At 41.1% G+C, this 18,922-nt stretch overlaps 1 protein-coding gene across 2 annotated transcripts in view; it reads left to right on the top strand.

Annotated features, from left to right (window-relative positions):
* Nucleotides 1-18,922, top strand: part of MEGF10 (multiple EGF like domains 10) — a 182,330-nt gene that overhangs the window by 31,709 nt on the left and 131,699 nt on the right. The window contains exons 1-2 of one of the 2 annotated variants that reach the window (XM_005209094.5): nt 1,191-1,391; nt 18,704-18,836. In XM_005209094.5, the coding sequence (XP_005209151.1) occupies nt 18,721-18,836 (116 nt within the window). In that variant the 5' untranslated portion in view covers nt 1,191-1,391; nt 18,704-18,720. 2 annotated transcript variants of the gene reach the window in all.

Below are 18,922 nucleotides of genomic sequence, written 5' to 3'. Positions count from 1 at the left end.
CATAGGGACTCAACTTTTCCCAAGTTCTAGGCACCCTACTCCAGTACTCTTGCCTGGAAAATCCCATGGACAGAGGAACCTGGTAGGCTGCAGTCCATGGGGTCGCTAAGAGTCGGACAGGACTAAGTGACTTCACTTTCACTTTTCACTTTCATGCATTGGAGAAGGAAATGGCAACCCACTCCAATGTTCTTGCCTGGAGAATCCCAGGGACGGGGGAGCCTGGTGGGCTGCCGTCTATTGGGTTGTACAGAGTCGGACACAACTGAAGCGACTTAGCAGCAGCAGGCACAGCACAAGGCTCATTGAGAGTTTGATTCCACTGTTCCTTTGTCCCCGACTCCTGTACCTTCCTTCGTTCCTTGTATTGCCTGAATCTCAGCACATCCTGATTTCTCTCTTTACCACTCCCAAATATATGCTCATGGTCACCTCCCTTTGCCCACAGCTGAGATGAATATGGATCCACAACAATTATGACCAAATGCAGCCATGTTTGAGCAGGGCCACATACTGAGAATAAAGGAATGCCAATGAAAAGAAAGCCTTGAGCTTTTAAATGAATTCACAGAATAACTAACTTTAATTAAGTCCTTGAAAGATATCTATAAGCTCTCTATAGAAGCAACACTTTTTTTCCTCTAATTAGAGCAAGTATTTTTCTAGTAAAGCTTTCATTGGTTTTCCGTGTTTATATTCACTGGTATTGCAATCATTTTATTTCAAGTCCAGGATTTCCTTTTGCAGTAGTCTAGTTTAACAATTAAATGGGATAAAACTTAGACCTTTCATTTATTTTTTTTTAATATTTGGAAAAATATTTCAAGATCCAGGACAACTGATGTACATATTCTGAGGTTTATTTTTTCCTATGGGTCATTAATTCATTCAATCAGTGGTTAAGAAACATTATTGAGCCCTGCATATATGGTAAGAACATGTAGAGATGATGTAGAGATGAATATGTAGAGATGAATTCCCTGTCAGGGAATTCACCAGCTAGTGGAGACATGAGTAAGAAAATGGCCAAGAAAATAGTGTGGTTTCCCTCTGACAAAGTCCACATCATCTATTCCCTGATGCCCCAGGGTTATGAGGGCAAAGAAGAAGAATGTTTAGATTGGCCTGGGAGCTCTTCTAAGAGGAAGTAACTTTTGATTCTTGAGGAACTGGTGAGAATTAAGTTGACCAGATAGTTACAGGCATTCCAAGAAGAGAATAACATGGGGAAAGAGAGAGGAGTGAGAACATGTAATATTCGGGGAAATTCAAGTAGCAAGGATTGCTCAAGTGATATTTAGAAGTGATAAATAGCTGTGTGAACTTGCTGGGTGACGGGTCACTCAGATCATGTGGAGTGAATGAAGGCCAGTTTGGACTTTACCACAAAGGTGAGTTCTCAAAAGCTTTAAGTATGAAATTCTGACGTTCTGATTTGTGTTTTGAGAGAATTGGTGACAACATGGAGGACGAATTGGAGGTTAATTGGAAAAAAAGAAAAGTTGAAAAGCTTGGCTTTAAAACCTACTTTATCTTTGCAACAAAAGGTCAAACTAAAAGACCAATATTATTGAACTGTTCGTTGCTGTAGTTAGAATGAAGAGAGAAACTAAGTTAATAATAAATGATAGAGGCATATATCTCTCAACTCTTTATTTCAGATATCAATATTAAAATTTAAAAACTTAATGACTCAGGAAGAGCCAAAAAATATTGGCCATTTCCTCATTCCTGATAGTTTTTTGCTAAGATATAAAAGTGATAAAGAATTTAAAGTGCTGGGACCATTCTAAGTATTGAGTTGGCCAAAAAATTTGGTTGAGTTTTTCTGTAAGATGTTAGATACAATTGGCATTACTGACTGAAAATGAATTTTAAAAGTACTTTGGAAAGCCGATAAAATTGCCAAAGATTATGTTAAAAGATAGTTGTAAAATCATCCTAGAATATACAAAGCTTATAAATACTTGAGATAAGAAATGAGAACTCTCGCAATGATTTTGCCATTGGAAAATTGCCTTAAGCCCTAAAAAGTAATGAAAAATAGATTAACAAGAAACATTTCCAATAAGAAGATCAAGCATAACTGGCTGAGAATGAGAGAGAAAAATTAAATACCCATAAGAGTTGTAAAATTATGCCCTATTTCAAAGTAACCAAGTCTTCCACCAGAATTTTTTTAAAATAAAAGGAAGTTTAAGTTATATAAGAGACGCACAATGGCCTCATGGTACATAAACATTATTAGTTCTTGAAAAACCCATGATTTGGAATATATTTGCTTTCAAGAGATTTTGATTTGTTCAGTTCGCCAGTTCCAAATCTTGCTTGAGAAGTCCTACCAGAGCCAAACCTTTTTTTCAAGCTAGTCTTCTTAAAGTCTTTAGTTAAGTCTACGTACTTGACTCTTCTCTGTACTTTATTATTCTTTGAATTCATTTAGTCACTTGTTCTTCATTCATTCTTTGGCCCTCCTCTCTGTGAGGTGCTGTTCTAGGTACTAAGGATATCACAAAGAATCAAAAAGGCATCATTGTGCTGAGGATTTGGAACGTCCGTTTATCTTTCATCAACTCCTTTGCCTCAGCCAATAGCAAAGCTTTTTTGAGGCTGTGTCTACTCCTCTCCCTCGATGCACAGATTGGGTGGGCATAACCCACTGTGAGTAAACTCCTCCTCCTTGGAATGAAAAAAAGCATTCACTAGTTACCTGATTAAAGTCTTGGCCATTTTGTCAGTATTTTAGTGACAAACTTTTATAGGAACTCTGGAGCCTATAATTTGTGTGTTTCTATTCTGTTAAGACTGGCATCAGTTGCAGGGGAACAAACGTAATTTCATCTTTATTATCTTTATGTGTAGCAAGTCATAATGTTGTACAAGGATCTTGAGAAGCTGTTTATCAAGTAGGTTTGTGACCTTGGGTGTACACAGAATTTCACTTGATCATGGCATCATTGTCCATGACATTAGAGTATTGGACCAACTTCCTGTTAACAGCTATTTTTACACAAAAAGTAGATGAATCTTAGACATTCTGGAGGTTTATAAGAAAGACACATTGGCATTAAAGCTCCTTTCCTGGCTAATATTTCTGAACTGGAAGCAAAGCAAAGTGAGAATGAGTGAATTCATTAGTGATTGAAGTTTGACTCTGGGCCAGATTACAATGTCAGTTGCTATACCTTTCGGTCCCCGTAGCATCCAGATTCTGAATTTCCCTGAAAATGGCAGAGAAAGACAAATAAGGAGATGCCAGGTAATCAGAAGGGATTGTTATGGATAATGTGAATGAAGGAAGTAGTACGGAGAATGGCTCTTAACTTTCCTAACAACATGAGATTGTTTTCCAACTATTATTCCGGGTCAGACAGGGTCACTTCTTGAATAAAAGATCTGTCTAGACACCACGGGAAGCGGTGCTTCTGCTTCAGCATGTGTCACTTTGTCTACTAAAACAAAGTCCTATTTTAAGAGCCATAAAGTTGGGGTTTGGGTTGTGGCTTCTCAGATTTGCATATAGATGCTGTTGGTGAGGAAGTGGAGATGGGAGGGATGACAGCCCCTGCGTTTTCTCCTGAAGGTCCTGGCCAAGTACAGCTTTGAGTAATTACCTTCTGCCTACTTGCACTTCCCGGTGGCTCAGACAGTAAAGCGTCTGCCTACAATGTGGGAGACCTGGTTTCAATCCTTGACTGGGGAAGATGCCCTGGAGAAGGAAATGGCAACCCACTCCAGTACTCTTGCCTGGAAAATCCCATGGATGGAGGAGCCTGGTAGGCTGCAGTCCATGGGGTCGCAAAGAGTCAGACACGACTGAGAGACTTCACTCACTCACTTGCATTTCCTCAGCAGTTCCCTCACATTTTGTCTGAAAGCTTCAAAGCTTTTCACCATGTGGGTTTAAAACCACGAGGATAAATGTGTCCAGACTTTTTTTTGTGGCAATGCCTGCTGCTCGAGATGTCTGTGGTCACTCCACATCCTGGTCTGGATTAGCGGTTCTGAACTGAGTAGTCCAGGGAAGAATGGCCATGGAGTTGTGCTGTCACGGAGTTTTTGAAACATCTGGGCAGTCTAAACATGGAAATACCTTGTATACTTTCTAAATTCACATTTTCAGTTTTGACCAGGAAATAGCTTAGTCACTTAGAAATCTAACTTTGAATGAATTTGCATTTTAAGAGGTTCCAGTGCACAGATAGAGTATTATTTTAGAAAGACTATGACTATTATACCTGATGGAGAGGTAGTTTGACTGGAGTTAAGAAACCTGAGTTCTGGTTTCTAGTTTTGAACCATTCACAAAGTAGCTCTGTGATCATGGTGGAGTCATCCATCATTAGGGCTTCAATTATTCCATCCATAAAATGAAAGAATTTTGATTGGATTCCATAAAGACTTAAACTGTAACTTTCTGTCCCATTTTTTTTTTTTTTAGCACAAAAGCTCTGTGGACCCAGGACATATACAGTGCCCTGGAAAATCTGGGGGAGCCAAATGAATGTTAAGAACTTCAATTATATAGCTCGTTATGAAGTATTAAAAGTAGAGCAATACTCTATGTGTGTTTGCCTTAATAGAATCTGCTGCTGCTGCTAAGTCGCGTCAGTCATGTCTGACTCTGTGTGACCCCATAGACGGCAGCCCTCCACGCTCCCCTGTCCCTGGGATTCTCCAGGCAAGAACACTGGAGTGGGTTGCCATTTCCTTCTCCAATGCATGAAAGTGAAAAGTGAAAGTGAAGTCTCTCAGTTGTGTCTGACTCTTCTTGACCCCATGGACTACAGCCCACCAGGTTCCTCTGTCCATGGGATTTTCCAGACAAGAGTACTGGAGTGGGTTGCCATTGCCTTCTCCTAATAGAATCTAGATGTATGCAATTGACAGGGAAATTTTCTAACATCTTCAGTTCAGTTCAGTCGCTCAGTTGTGTCTGATTCTTTGTGGCCCCATGGACTGCAGCACACCAGGCTTCCCTGTTCATCACCAAGCCCCAGAGCTTACTCAGACTCATGTCCATTGAGTCAGTGATGCCATCCAATCATCTCATCCTCTGCCTAACATCTTAATTCCATAGAAACTCTTCTCCTTATGGGGTTTGCATTCCTCTGTATTTTCTATTCTAAGAAATGACCTTGGAGGAAAAGAAGGCTTGTCTTGGATTGCTCAGATGTGCCTAAGGGTTGAGTAGCTCAGGAACTGAGGATTAGCGCAATGACCTAGAGTTGGGCAAGCAGGTGACATGTAAGTGTCCCTTTGTCATGCCAGCGATGGTGCAGAATGACCATCATCTATCCTACTATGGGCCACTGAAAAGGACCCTTCTGAGAGAGGGATTGTGCAAATACTATTATCTTTTCCTTTCTCCTACCCCCGGGTGCAAGAAAAGACCTAAGGTTCTGCTGACACTCACGTGTCCAGCTGCACATCAGAGAACTCTATTTCTCCTCTTACCGTCCTAGGTGGCTTAGTTGGTAAAGAATCTGCCTGCTGTGCAGGAGTGAAAGTGAAAGTCGCTCAGTCATGTCCGACTTTTTGCAACCCCATGATCTATACAGTCCATGGAATTCTCCAGGCTGGAATACTGGAGTGTGTAGCCTTTCCCTTCTCCAGGGGATCTTCCCAACCCAGCGATTGAACCCAGGTCTCCCACATTGCAGGTGGATTCCTTACCAGCTGAGCCACTAGAGAAGCCCAAGGATACTGGAGTGGGTAGCCTGTCCCTTCTCCAGGAGTGCAGGAGACCCAGGTTCAATCCCTGTGTGGGGAAGATCCCCTTGAGAGGGAAATGGCAACCCACTCCAGTATTCTTGCCTGGAAAATACCTTGGACAGAGGAACCTGGTGAGCTATAGTACATGGAGTCCCCAAAGAGTCGGACATGACTTATCGACTAAACCACCGCCACCCTTTATTTTAATTTGACTTTTCCTTTTTAAAGGAGATTGGCTTCTTTTGTTATTCATTCTGTTTCCATTGGATTTTTTTCCTCTTTGTATTGTGTCAAGGGATTGGTCAAACCTGAAATGTTCAGCTTCTTTAATCAGTGTTGTTGGTTGAAAGAAAACAAAAAGCAGTAAGTCTCCCTTTCTTTCTGGGCTGATCAAATTTTATTTTCTAGTTCATTTTTCTTACACACATTTATTCTTAGACTGCCTGAGGTCTCATGCTGTGTTTGGATATTTTATCTTGAGTGAATCTTAAGCCATAACATTCAGTACCATCCCTGGCCTGTCTCTATAGTTCCTCTTCCGTTCACAAGCTTTTCCACTCTGTGGTCCAGACAGACTTGCCCATTGGCTCTCCCCTCTGGGAATCTGCTTTCTGCTTTTGCACCTCCTAATTCCTTCTGGTGCAACCTCTTCTGTGCCGTCTACCCAGCACAGTCCTCAATATGGCACCTCTTATCCCTGCTCGCCAACTAGAAATACTTTCCAAACTCCCATACTTATTTTGTTAACTTATTTGGACCCTAATCACAGTTTTCATTGTCTTATTATGATACAGCCAACTCAATGGGATCGCAGAGGGTCAGGCGTGACTTGGCAACTGAACAACAATGATATACCTCTCACATTATGTTGTAAACTCATTGAGGGCAGACATCACCTTCACCACTGTTTGCTGACTGAGACAACCAATGTTTGTTCTTCAGCAAAGGCTTTGAAAAGTGTCTGTGTGAAAGATTGTTAAAATAATTGCATTATTAGGACATAGTGAAATTTGAAATAGGTCTACATATTAGATGGTAGTATGGCATCAGTGTTAAATTTCTTCACTTAGACAATTGGATGATATGGGTGAACATTCTTATTCTTAGGAAATGTAAATTGAAGTATTTAGAAGTATTAGTATATATACTGTTTACTCAATTTACTTTCAAATGGTTAATGAAATCTATATATATTGCCTTTGTATGTGTGGGTTCAGTTCAGTTCAGTTCAGTCGCTCAGTTGTGTCTGACTCTTTGCAACCTCATGAATCGCAGCACGCCAGGCCTTCCTGTCCATTACCAACTCCCGGAGTTCACTCAGACTCATGTCCATCGAGTCAGTGATGCCATCCAGCCATCTCATCCTCTGTCGTCCCCTTCTCCTGCCCCCAATCCCTCCCACCATCAGGGTCTTTTCCAATGAGTCAACTCTTCGCATGATGTGGCCAAAGTACTGGAGTTTCAGCTTTAGCATCACTCCTTCCAAAGAAATCCCAGGGCTGATCTCCTTCAGAATGGATTGGTCGGGTCTTCTTGCAGTCCAAGGGACTCTCAAGAGTCTTCTCCAACACCACAGTTCAAAAGCATCAATTCTTCGGCACTCAGCTTTCTTCACTGTTCAACTCTCACATCCATACATGACCACAGGAAAAACCATAGCCTTGACTAGACGGACCTTTGTTGGCAAAGTAATGTCTCTGCTTTTGAATATGCTATCTAGGTTGGTCATAACTTTTCTTCCAAGGAGTAAGCACCTTTTAATTTCATGGCTGCAGTCACCATCTGCAGTGATTTTGGAGCCCCCCAAAAATAAAGTCTGACACTGTTTCCACTCTTTTCCCATCTATTTCCCATGAAGTGATGGACCAGATGCCACGATCTTCGTTTTCTGAATGTTGAGTTTTAAGCCAACTTTTTCTCTCCTCTTTCACCTTCATCAAGAGGCTTTTTAGTTCCTCTTCACTTTCTGCCATAAGGGTGGTGTCATCTGCATATCTGAGATTATTGATATTTCTCCTGGCAATCTTGATTCCAGCTTGTGCTTCCTTCAGCCCAGCATTTCTCTTGATGTACTCTGCATAGAAGTTAAATAAGCAGGGTGACAACATACAGCCTTGATGTACTTCTTTTCCTATTTGGAACCAGTGTGTTGTTCCATGTCCAGTTCTAACTGTTGCTTCCTGACCTGCATAAAAATTTCTCAAGAGGCAGGTCAGGTGGTCTGGTGTGTGGGTAGATAGTGATAAAGTGAATGTGGAAAAGTGTTAGCAACTGGTGAGTCTCTGTTATATTTTTGTGGCTTTCAAGTACATTTGAAATTTTTTAAAATGAAGTGTTAACAAAATGTAACAAATTTTATATGCCATCTAATCAAAGATAATTATAGAAAACTAGAAATAAAGGAAAATTTATTTGTAGATGAAAAATTACCTAGGGAAGATTCCAAAATCCATTCACTTAATATTTTACGAATGACATTGCCCAGAGCACTTGATAAACTAAGTTATTGTGAAACAGGTCAATTCCTCTGGATAGTCTAACGTTAAATGATTAAGAATAAAAAGCAGGATAATTTGGGACAGTGCTTTGTGTGGAAAAGTGGCAGATGTACCCACTCCAGTGTTCTTGCCTGGAGAATCCCAGGGACGGGGGAGCCTCATGGGCTGCCATCTATGGGGTCACACAGAGTCAGACATGACTGAAGTGACTCAGCAGCAGCAGTACCTTAAAACACAGGCTTTGTGAGGTCATGCCTCTGGGGACACAGTAAGTTAAACTGCAACTAGAAAATGGTGAGCTCTTGACAGGAGTTTTAATGCAGAGAAAAGATTTCAGAAGCATTGTGGGTGGCTTCTTCCATGGACAACTGATAGTGAAGATGCCAACTAATGGTGGCATTTTTGAGAACTGTTTTGGATGTCAAAATACTTCCTATATTAGCCATATTTGAAATATAGGCATATTGGATATCTATTGCTGCATAACAAGATACCTCAAAACTTAGTGGCTTAAAACAACAAACATTTATTATCTTGTAGTGTATGTGGGTCAGGAGTTTGAGAGAAGCTTGGTTGGTGGTTCTGGCTCAGGGTCTCATGAGGTTGTGACCAGTATGTCAGCAAGGGCTGCAGTCATCTGAAGGTTGACAGGGGCTGGAGGATCCACTCACATGGCTGTTGGCAGGAGGCCTCAGTTGATGCTTGAGTGTCCTACTAACATGGCAGCTGGTTTCCTGCAGAGGTGATCCATGAAGCAAGATGGAAACTGCCGTGCCTTTGATGACCTAAGTGTGGAAGTTATACTGTCAGTTTTATAATATCCAGTTGGTTACATAAGTCTGTTCATTGTAAGAAGAGTTTACACAAGACAGAATTCATTGATGGCCATCTGGGAGGCTGGCTAAAACAATAGGGCATAACTATTACTACTACTAAGTCGTTTCAGTCGTGTCCAACTCTGTGCGACCCCGTAGACGGCAGCCCACCAGGCTCCCCCATCCATGGGATTCTCCAGGCAAGAACACTGGAGTGGGTTGCCATTTCCTTTTCCAATGCATGAAAGTGAAAAGTGAAAGTGAAGTTGCTCAGTCATGTCCGACTCCTAGTGACCCCATGGACTGCAGCCTACCAGGCTCCTCTGTCCATGGGATTTTCCAGGCAAGAGTACTGGAGTGGGGTGCCACACTGCCAAAACATAATTATTGTAAAAGGGAAAGAGTGTGTCTTATAAAAGAAATTACAGGGCTTTTGTTGTTGTTGTTTTTGTACAGGCCAAAAAATTAGTACTTTTCATAGGCAATGCCAAAGAATGCTCAAACTACTGCACAATTGCACTCATCTCACATGCTAGTAAAGTAATGCTCAAAATTCTCCAAGCCAGGCTTCAGCAATACATGGACCATGAACTTCCAGATGTTCAAGCTGGTTTTAGAAAAGGCAGAGGAGCCAGAGATCAAATTGCCAACATCCCCTGGATCATTGAAAAAGCAAGAGAGTTCCAGAAAAACATCTATTTCTGCTTTATTGACTATGCCAAAGCCTTTGACTGTGTGGATCACAATAAACTATGGAAAATTCTTCAAGAGATGGGAATACCAGACTACCTGACCTGCCTGTTGAGAAACCTATATGCAGGTCAGGAAGCAACAGTTAGAACTGGACGTGGAACAAGAGACTGGTTCCAAATAGGAAAATCAGTATGTCAAGGCTGTATATTGTCACCCTGCTTATTTAACTTCTATACAGAGTACATCATGAGAAACGCGGGGCTGGATGAAGCACAAGCTGGAATCCAGATTGCCGGGAGAAATACCAATAACCTCAGATATGCAGATGACACCACCCTTATGGCAGAAAGTAAAGAAGAACTAAAGAGCCTCTTGATGAAAGTGAAAGAGGAGAGTGAAAAAGTGGCTTAAAGCTCAACATTCAGAAAACAAAGATCACAGCATCTGGTCCCATCACCTCATGGCAAATAGATGGGGAAACAGTGGAAACAGTGGCTGACTTTATTTTGGGGGGCTCCAAAATCACTGCAGATGGTGACTGCAGCCATGAAATTAAAAGGTGCTTACTCCTTGGAAGGAAAGTTATGACCAACCTAGATAGCATATTCAAAAGCAGAGACATTACTTTGTCAGCAAAGGGCTGTCTAGTCAAGGCTATGGTTTTTCCAGTAGTCATGTATGGATGTGAGAGTTGGACTGTGAAGAAGGCTGAGCGCTGAAGAATTGATGCTTTTGAACTGTGGTGTTGGAGAAGACTCTTGAGAGTCCCTTGGACTGCAAGGAGATCCAACCAGTCCATCTTAAAGGAGATCAGTCCTGGATGTTAATTGGAAGGACTAATGTTGAAGCTGAAACTCCAATACTTTGGCCACCTGTTGCGAAGAGCTGATTCATTTGAAAAGACTCTGATGCTGGGAAGGATTGAAGGTGGGAGGAGAAGGGGACGACAGAGGATGAGATAGTTGGATGGTATCACCGACTCAATGGACATGGGTTTGGGTGGACTCTGGGAGTTGGTGATGGACAGGGAGACTTGGAGTGGTGCGATTCATGGGGTCACAAAGCGTCGGACACAACTGAGCGACTGAACTGAACTGAACTGATACTGGGAAGAATGGGTAGGAATGTTACTGAAGAATGTTAAATTGTGAGATGTTTAGGAAAATAGATATAATTTTATTTAGTAAATTCTGGAATGAGAAGTAGTATTTGAAGTCTTTTTCTATTAAAGAAGAGATGTATTTTTTTTCCCAAAGGGAGATTAAAATAGACCAGACTGAGAAAATATAACTGGGATTCAAAACGGTTTAAACCCAAAATAACTCTCCCTAATATTGACCCTATTTTCTGTTGTTTCTCCCAAATCTGCCAATGCTTTCTTTCATTGGTTTCTCATGTATTTCCTATTCCTTAGACGACCAACCAACCTTGGACAGGCAGTTCCACGCTAAACCTGAATGCACCCATTTTCCCTGCAGAAGGCTGATGCCATTTCCTTGGTTGGATTTTGAACACCTACTCTGTGTTAATGTCTAAAATGCCTCTGTTATCAAATAATGCACCCTGCTCAAAGACTCAAGTGTTTTCCACTGTAGACAGGATAAAATCCATCTAAACTCCTTAGCCTAAAGTTCAAGCCTCTTCATCAAAAAGCTCTCCTTCCTTTCTAGCACTGCTGCTCACAGTTCCTTATAAGACCTTCTTTTGTCCACTCTGAGGCTTGGCTCATACTTTTCTCTCTGCCTTATGGGCCCTCCCCATTGTATTCATTTTTACCCAAAGTCTTCCTTTAATCCTGAAGTAATGCCTAGGGCAGATAGCAGGCAAAGCAGTCACAGCCAGCCCTGTTTATTTTTGTTTATTTATTTATTGTTATTATTATTTTTTACTTTACAATATTGTATTGGTTTTGCCATACATCAACATGCATCTGTGACGGGTGTACACATGTTCCCCATCCTGAACCCCCCTCCCACCTCCCTCCCCATACCATCCCTCTGGGTCATCCTAGTACACCAGCCCCAAGCTTCCTGTATCCTGCATTGAACCTGGACTGGTGACTTGTTTCTTATATGATATTATACATGTTTTAATGCCATTCTCCCAAATCATCCCCCACTCCCTCTCCCACAGAGTCCAAAAGACTGTTCTATATATCTGTGTCTCTTTTGCTGTCTCGTATACAGGGTTGTCATTACCATCTTTCTAAATTCCATATATATGCGTTAGTATACCATATTGGTGTTTTTCTTTCTGGCTTACTTCACTCTGTATAATAGGCTCCAGTTTCATCCACCTCATTAGAACTGATTCAAATGTATTCTTTTTAATGGCTGAGTAATACTCCATTGTGTATATGTACCACAGCTTTCTTATCCATTCATCTGCTGATGGACATCTAGGTTGCTTCCATGTCCTGCCTATTATAAACAGTAGCCAGCCTGTTTAAATCACTGCTGCTGCTGCTAAGTCACTTCAGTCGTGTCCAGCTCTGTGCGACCCCATAGACGGCAGCTCACCAGGCTTCCCCGTCCCTGGGATTCTCTAGGCAAGAACGCTGGAGTGGGTTGCCATTTCCTTCTCCAATGCATGAAAGTGAAAAGTGAAAGTGAAGTCGCTTAGTTGTGTCTGACCCTCAGCGACCCCCTGGACTGTAGCCTTCCAGGCTCCTCCATCCATGGGATTTTCCAGGCAAGAGTACTGGAGTAGTGTGCCATTGCCTTCTCCGGTTTAAATCACTACTCTGTTTTAATTGATTTCAGGTAAAGCATTTAATCTCAGCCAATGAAATTACATCTGAGAGGTGTGAGGTGTGAGGGGTATATTCAGTGATTTCTAGTTCTTTTCCTTTTGAAAACTTCCTTTTAAGTTTGACCTCTTTCATGAGACTTCATTGCTTACATTGATTTTTTTTCCTCTTAAAACTCTTGGCATTTTCTTTCCGCAGTGACTCATCTGGCAAATAATTTTATTTATAATCTTTCTCCCTAGTAGATTTTGAACTATTAAAGCTAGAGACCATGCCTTATAAGACGTAATACTTCATAGTTGCTTGTGCTTAGATCCTCAGTGAGTATTGTATGTAGATTTCCCCCCATATGTTATAGGACACGGATTTATAGGGATGTTGTAGGATACTTTCCAGAGTTGATGATAAGCAGTGACCATGGCCTCCCCTAAACTCCCCCTGAATGCCACTTAATTACACCTGTGGGGTTGGATGCTTAAGTAGGTAAGGTTATACCTCTGTGTTCCCCTAGCAGCTCTTTCAGTCTTAATCCTTAATCATGGCTGTTGCTTGAGATGGTCTGTTGTGGCCCCCTCATTGCGTGTGGTGTGAGCCCCCTCAGGTAATTCAGTGGCTGGCATCTTCAGGGGTTTGCCCAGTTTTTGCTTGATGTAAAGTGCTCAGTGAATGCCAGAATACCCAGTTCATGCTAATGTATAGGGGTTTTTATTTATTTATCTGTTTTTTGGTTGATTATGAAACCTTTTTAAGTTTATAAAATAGGACTTGAGAATGTTTTTCTTTTATTAAATGTTAATAGCCACACTCATTTACCTTTTGTTTTTGGAAGCGTCCAAGGAACACTGGGTGGCTGCCATTGCAACGTGACTTAGTTTGACTTAGAAGCATATCTTGGGTGTGGTATTTGATGTTAGCAACATGAAGTGAGGATGCCCAGACAAAAATGGATAGCATTGTACTGCCTCCAGTGAATAGTTACGCTTGAGTAAAGTAAAATGTTGTTAAAATAACTAGCTTTGGATGGTGAAAATAGAAATCAGGACAGTGCCTCAAGGATTCCTTTGATCAGTGAAGTAGTATTTCCATGGAAGTTTTCATCTGAGGTTATTCTTGGGGCAACCGGGCAAGCATTACTCTTTTGACATCTTAAATACCCTGAAGCTGGACCTCTGATATGCTATTCACAGGCTCAGAGCTCCAGGAAGAACACAGCTCATCTGTGCAGCCTTTCTGTGTGGTTCAAGGTAAAGTTAATACATCCTTTATAGATAACATGAGGGCTTCCCTGGTAGCTCAGATGGTAAAGAATCTGCCTGTAATGTGGGAGACCCAGATTCAATCCCTGCATTGGGAAGATCCCCTGGAGAAGGAAATAGCTAACCACACCAATATTCTTGCCTGGAGAATTTCATGGACAGAGGAGCCTGGTGGGCTACAGTCCATGGGGTTTCACAGAGTTGGACACAACGGAGCAGCTAACACTTTTAACACTTGTAGATAACATGATACGGTGATCAGTGGACTAGGTGGCTCTTTGGTACCCTGGGGGAGGGGTGTGAAATTATGAGAATGTGGCTGTTTGTAATAAATCACTTCATCTAGAGAACTACAAGAGCATTTTAGAGTCACTCAGTTCAGCTCAGTCGTGTCCCACTCTTTGCAACACCATGAACTGCAGCACGCCAGGCCTCCCTGTCCATCACCAACTCCCGGAGTTCACTTAGACTCACATCCATCAAGTCAGTGATGCCATCCAGCCATCTCATCCTCTGTCGTCTTCTTCTCCTCCTGCCCCTAATCCGTCCCAGCATCAGAGTCTTTTCCAATGAGTCAACTCTTCGCATGAGGTGGCCAAAGTACTGGAGTTTCAGCTTTGGCATCATTCCTTCCAAAGGACACCCAGGACTGGTCTCCTTCAGAATGGACTGGTTGGATCTTCTTGCAGTAGTGAGCTTGAAAAAACACTGGGTGAGGGCCCCCACATTATTTCTATGTGTGCACTTAATGTTTCTCGCAAGGAGATAGATTTTCAAGCCAGAAAGAATTGTTTGGAATCATTTATCCTTCTGTTGTTGCTAAAATAAATTAGCAAGTCAACGCCCTGTTATTTATTGCTCCCTAACACACCGATAGAGAAACTGCTCCCTGTCATCACAACGCAGACTCATCCATTGTGATGATTTTATTCAACCTGATTGTTTACTGCGGTTTTTGTATCAGAATGGGCAAAGCCTGCCTTCAGAGTAGGTGGTAAGAGTTAACTCTGCCTGCTGTGTTTCCTCTTTCTAACAGGAGCACTTAGCAATGCTAATCAGTTGTACTGATTTTCTGTTTTGATTTTTCCATCACAATTAAGTGAATGATATGGAATGCAATCAAGTTTGACACTAGGGGGTTCATGCAAATGACTATTTTTTTATGTTTAAAATTTTGTTAAACGTAACCACAAGGAACGTTATTTGAAGGCAAAGCCTGGGTAGGTAGGGGTAGTTTAACACCCAATTTAGAGTTTTGAATATTTTTAAAATGTTTGTTCCAAGAAAACATATCTGTGTTGCCTTTTTTTTTTTTCAGTTGAACTAATGCAATTTTTAAAGGATTGTATTTTGTTTTCATGCACACCCTAAAGTGGAAAGATTATAGTCTCAGACAAGATGATACAGTTTAAAAGAGAAATGAAGAAAAACGTTCATGGAACTTTCTTCCTTCAGGGTAGACACAAAGACAGAAAGGTACACACATTTACTCCTCAAAGCCTATGAAAGAAAACAAATCAAATAGGGAGAGAGTATATGAGATGCCCTATCCACCTGTTTTGATCGCCTATCAGTGACAAGACAAACAAAAGGAAGGACCGCCCATGTTTCTGAATACAGGGAAATGTTGCATTTCTACACTCCTTTATAGCTCATTGGCACATTTGTGAAATGTCTTCTCCCTCTACCATGTATAATATTTGAATTGTTTGCTCAAGTGATTTTAATCACTTTGTGTGAATTTGCACCTTCCCTTCTTGATCTAGCAATTTTTTTGCTTGGAACGTTATATACTTTAATGTAGATTGTTCTAAAACTCAGTTAATTTTCTAATTTTGATTTGGAAAATCCTTCAGGAATAAGGCTGAGCTATATATATTCACTTTTGTTATAAATGTACTGATATTTTCCCTTCCATGAACACCACCAGCAACTTTGCAATGCAGTTTGATTTTTCTCTGTGCTGAATTTCAGAAGCACTAAGGAGATGACCAAATTCTGCTTTTTCTTTTTTTTCTCTGACATCCCTGTAGAAAGGTTAAAGCCTTCACAGGGCAGTGCATCAAGTGCAAAGCAAAAAGAGATACCAAATTAACGCTAACATTTTTTGCATTCAAAGAGAACAGACTCTTCCCTTTTCTTGGCAGTTTGGTTCATTGCTTCCAGCAGTTTCCAACTTTGTACAGACTAAACATTTCTAATTGGGAAATGGATGGGTTGAGGCTGAGATGGTGACTCAGGATATAAACTTTCCAATTTGGGATAATTGTTTGTGAGTGGATGGCAGATTACTGCTGACTGGCTCTTGTTTTGTCTCCGAGAAAAGGATGAAAGTTAAGGTGCATACTTCATACTTCGTTGAAACAGAATATTTACCTGGTATAGATAAGGCAATGAGACAGAGATATTTGCCATGCTTGTTTGTTACAACCAAATCTAGTATATGAAAGGATTACTTTTTTGATGGATGAAGAAAACATTACAATATATGATGTGTCTTCAGCTGTGAAATGGGGATGGTAAAAATGCCTACTTAAGTTACTGCATGGATTAAATAGATAATTCACATGAAAGGTTCAGTACTGTGCCTAGCGCACAGTAACCGGTCAGGAAATGTTAGCTCTTGTTGTTTATCATCACCATCATTATTACTTTTTATTTATTCCTGTTAAGCAGAATAGCTTCTGTAATTATATAACATTAAGCTTCAGATTTTACAACTTCATGATGATTAGCCTGTGAGAAACATCTGTGATTTGAATTAATTTATAAGCCATATTTTGGCTAGTCATTTATGCTTTGTATGTTGGAATTACTTCGTAATGATTAGAATCCCCCTTTTAAAGATTTTACTGCTTCTCATAGTGGCTTACACTATATTTTAATTATCCTGTGAATTCATGACATTTATCCATATTCCAAATCAAACATTTTCTTTCATTTTAGCCTTTGTGGATCAGAGATAGATAACCTGTCATGGGAGAAGGAAATGGCAACCCACTCCAGTATTCTTGCCTGGGAAATCCCATAGACAGAGGTGCCTGGTGGGCTACAGTACTAATACGCTATATATACTTGTGCTTATAAACAGTTTTGATTTTAAAGAATTTAATGTTTCTTCATTGTTCTGTTTTCTTGAATTTGAAGGATAAACTGTTACCTAAGGTTCAGTGTTTGCCTGTATGGTTGTTTATTACTTATTTAAGATAAACTGGCCTTTTAAAACCCCAAGATTATCACTCAATAAATATTGTCCCCAGATACTAAAACCTGGTAACCTCATGGTGTGGAAAGTTAGTCTAACTTTTCAGAATGCCAGCTCTCACCCAGAAAGTTACTGCTGGGCCACATAATCTGGTCCATTTTTACTAGTTTCACTCGTTTACCAACAAGAAGGCTAATGCTTGCTTGCTTTTTAATTTGCAAATGGATCACCTTTTTGGAGGGAGTTGCGTGGCATGTGGGATCTTACATCCCTGACTAGGAATCAACCCTCCCCTCTCCCCCTGCACTGCCCACCCCTTGCATTGGAAGCGCCGATTCTTAACCACTGAACTGCCAGGGAGGTCCTGGATCAGCTATTTCTAATTCCATGTCTATTTTTATAATTATTATATGAAGCCATTTTATATAGTGAGACAAACTTTTCCTCCTCATTAAGTGCCAAGTTTCCCCCACCATGGCCCTGCCCTGCCTCTCAGGAAGAGAGCTCCTGTGCTTCCATCTCCATGAGTGGCTCACCCGCCACTCAAGGGGCTCTAACAGGCGTCCCTCCTTGCTCTGACTCCTACATTCAGTCACCAAATCCTGTCCATTTCACCTCCTGAAAAACTCCCAGATTCCCTCAGTTCCCTGCAACCCCAGTGTTACTTCCGTATTTCACCCTCAGTTGCCTCTCACCTGACCTCCCTCTAATAGTCTGCACCTGCAGTTCATGCTCCCCCTGCAGCCAGTAAGATTTCTAATGTCACCCTGCACCCTTCCCTAGCTCTCTGTAATCCTTGGATGAGGTTCACATCGTTTGCCATGTCTTATAAAATCCATGGTGATGTGCCCCCCACCCCATATCTTTCTCCAGCTGAGCTAATTTGAGCTCATTAAGTGTGCCTGATCTTCCCTCACCTCTGTCCCCTCTGCCTTGAACATTCTCCTTCCTCTTCTATCTCCTTTGTGGGCCCAACTCTTTTGTAGATGTGTTGCTATTTGTTTTTCCTCTTTTGGTCTTTCCTCCTCTCAACAATAATACCAGGTTCATTTTTTTCTAATACTGACCTCCAAACAGCTTTACACTTTTTATCTGTACACCTATGTAGAAACCTCTATAAAACAACTGGTTTAGTTTCTGTTCAGCAGATGGTGGGACAGAAGCACTAAATATAAGAAATGTGTGTCACGATTACTAAATTATAAAGATCGTAGTGGGCAGGAACAAGAACTAGATCTGTGTTTTATGTGCCGTGTTTGCACGGTGCCTAGGATAGAGTGGCCATTCAGTGAACATCGAATGAATTACTGAATGACCCTCAGTTTAAGCCTGAGGTGCCTCTCTCTTGAGTCAATGGACCTTCTGTTCCATTATTTATCCTCTAGGACAAAGGAGGCCAGATTCCTCTGTGTGCCCTCTCCTTCCAGAAGGGAAATATGCCTGCTGAGAGAATCTGGAAGCCTGTGTCGCCTTGAGTTGTTCTGGTAGATTCCTTTAATGTCGGTTGGCATGGATGAGAAGGTCTTTTGTTATAGTGGCAATTAATGATGATTTGCACTTTTTAGTAATTTACAAAATAGTGGCCATCCTAACAACATAAGAAATATCTCTCTCTCCTGGACCATGAAAGCTGGTGACCCATCTATTTAAATCTGACTCATTATTCATGTTTCAGCCCTAGTGACAATTGGCACTTTATAGTTACCGTACTGAAAAGAATTCTTTGGGGGTCATTTTAATGCATTTTTAATTTGAATTTCTTTTTCTCGTAGGTTGTTCTTCAGGAACAATGGTTATTTCCTCGAACTCATGCCCGGGCTTTATCTGTTTATTGTTATGCCACTGGATCAGGACGGCATCATCTCTGAACCTTGAAGATCCCAATGTGTGCAGCCACTGGGAAAGGTAATAGTTTTGAGAAATAATATTTCTCAATAGTCTGAGAAATAATTTCTGATAGATTCCTTTGTATGCTATCAATATCAGTACAA

The sequence above is a fragment of the Bos taurus genome, chromosome 7 (assembly GCF_002263795.3).
Source record: "Bos taurus isolate L1 Dominette 01449 registration number 42190680 breed Hereford chromosome 7, ARS-UCD2.0, whole genome shotgun sequence".
Classification (NCBI taxonomy): domain Eukaryota; kingdom Metazoa; phylum Chordata; class Mammalia; order Artiodactyla; family Bovidae; genus Bos; species Bos taurus.
The sequence above is the reverse complement of the archived record's forward strand: the minus strand, read 5'-3'. Positions and strand labels throughout refer to the sequence as shown.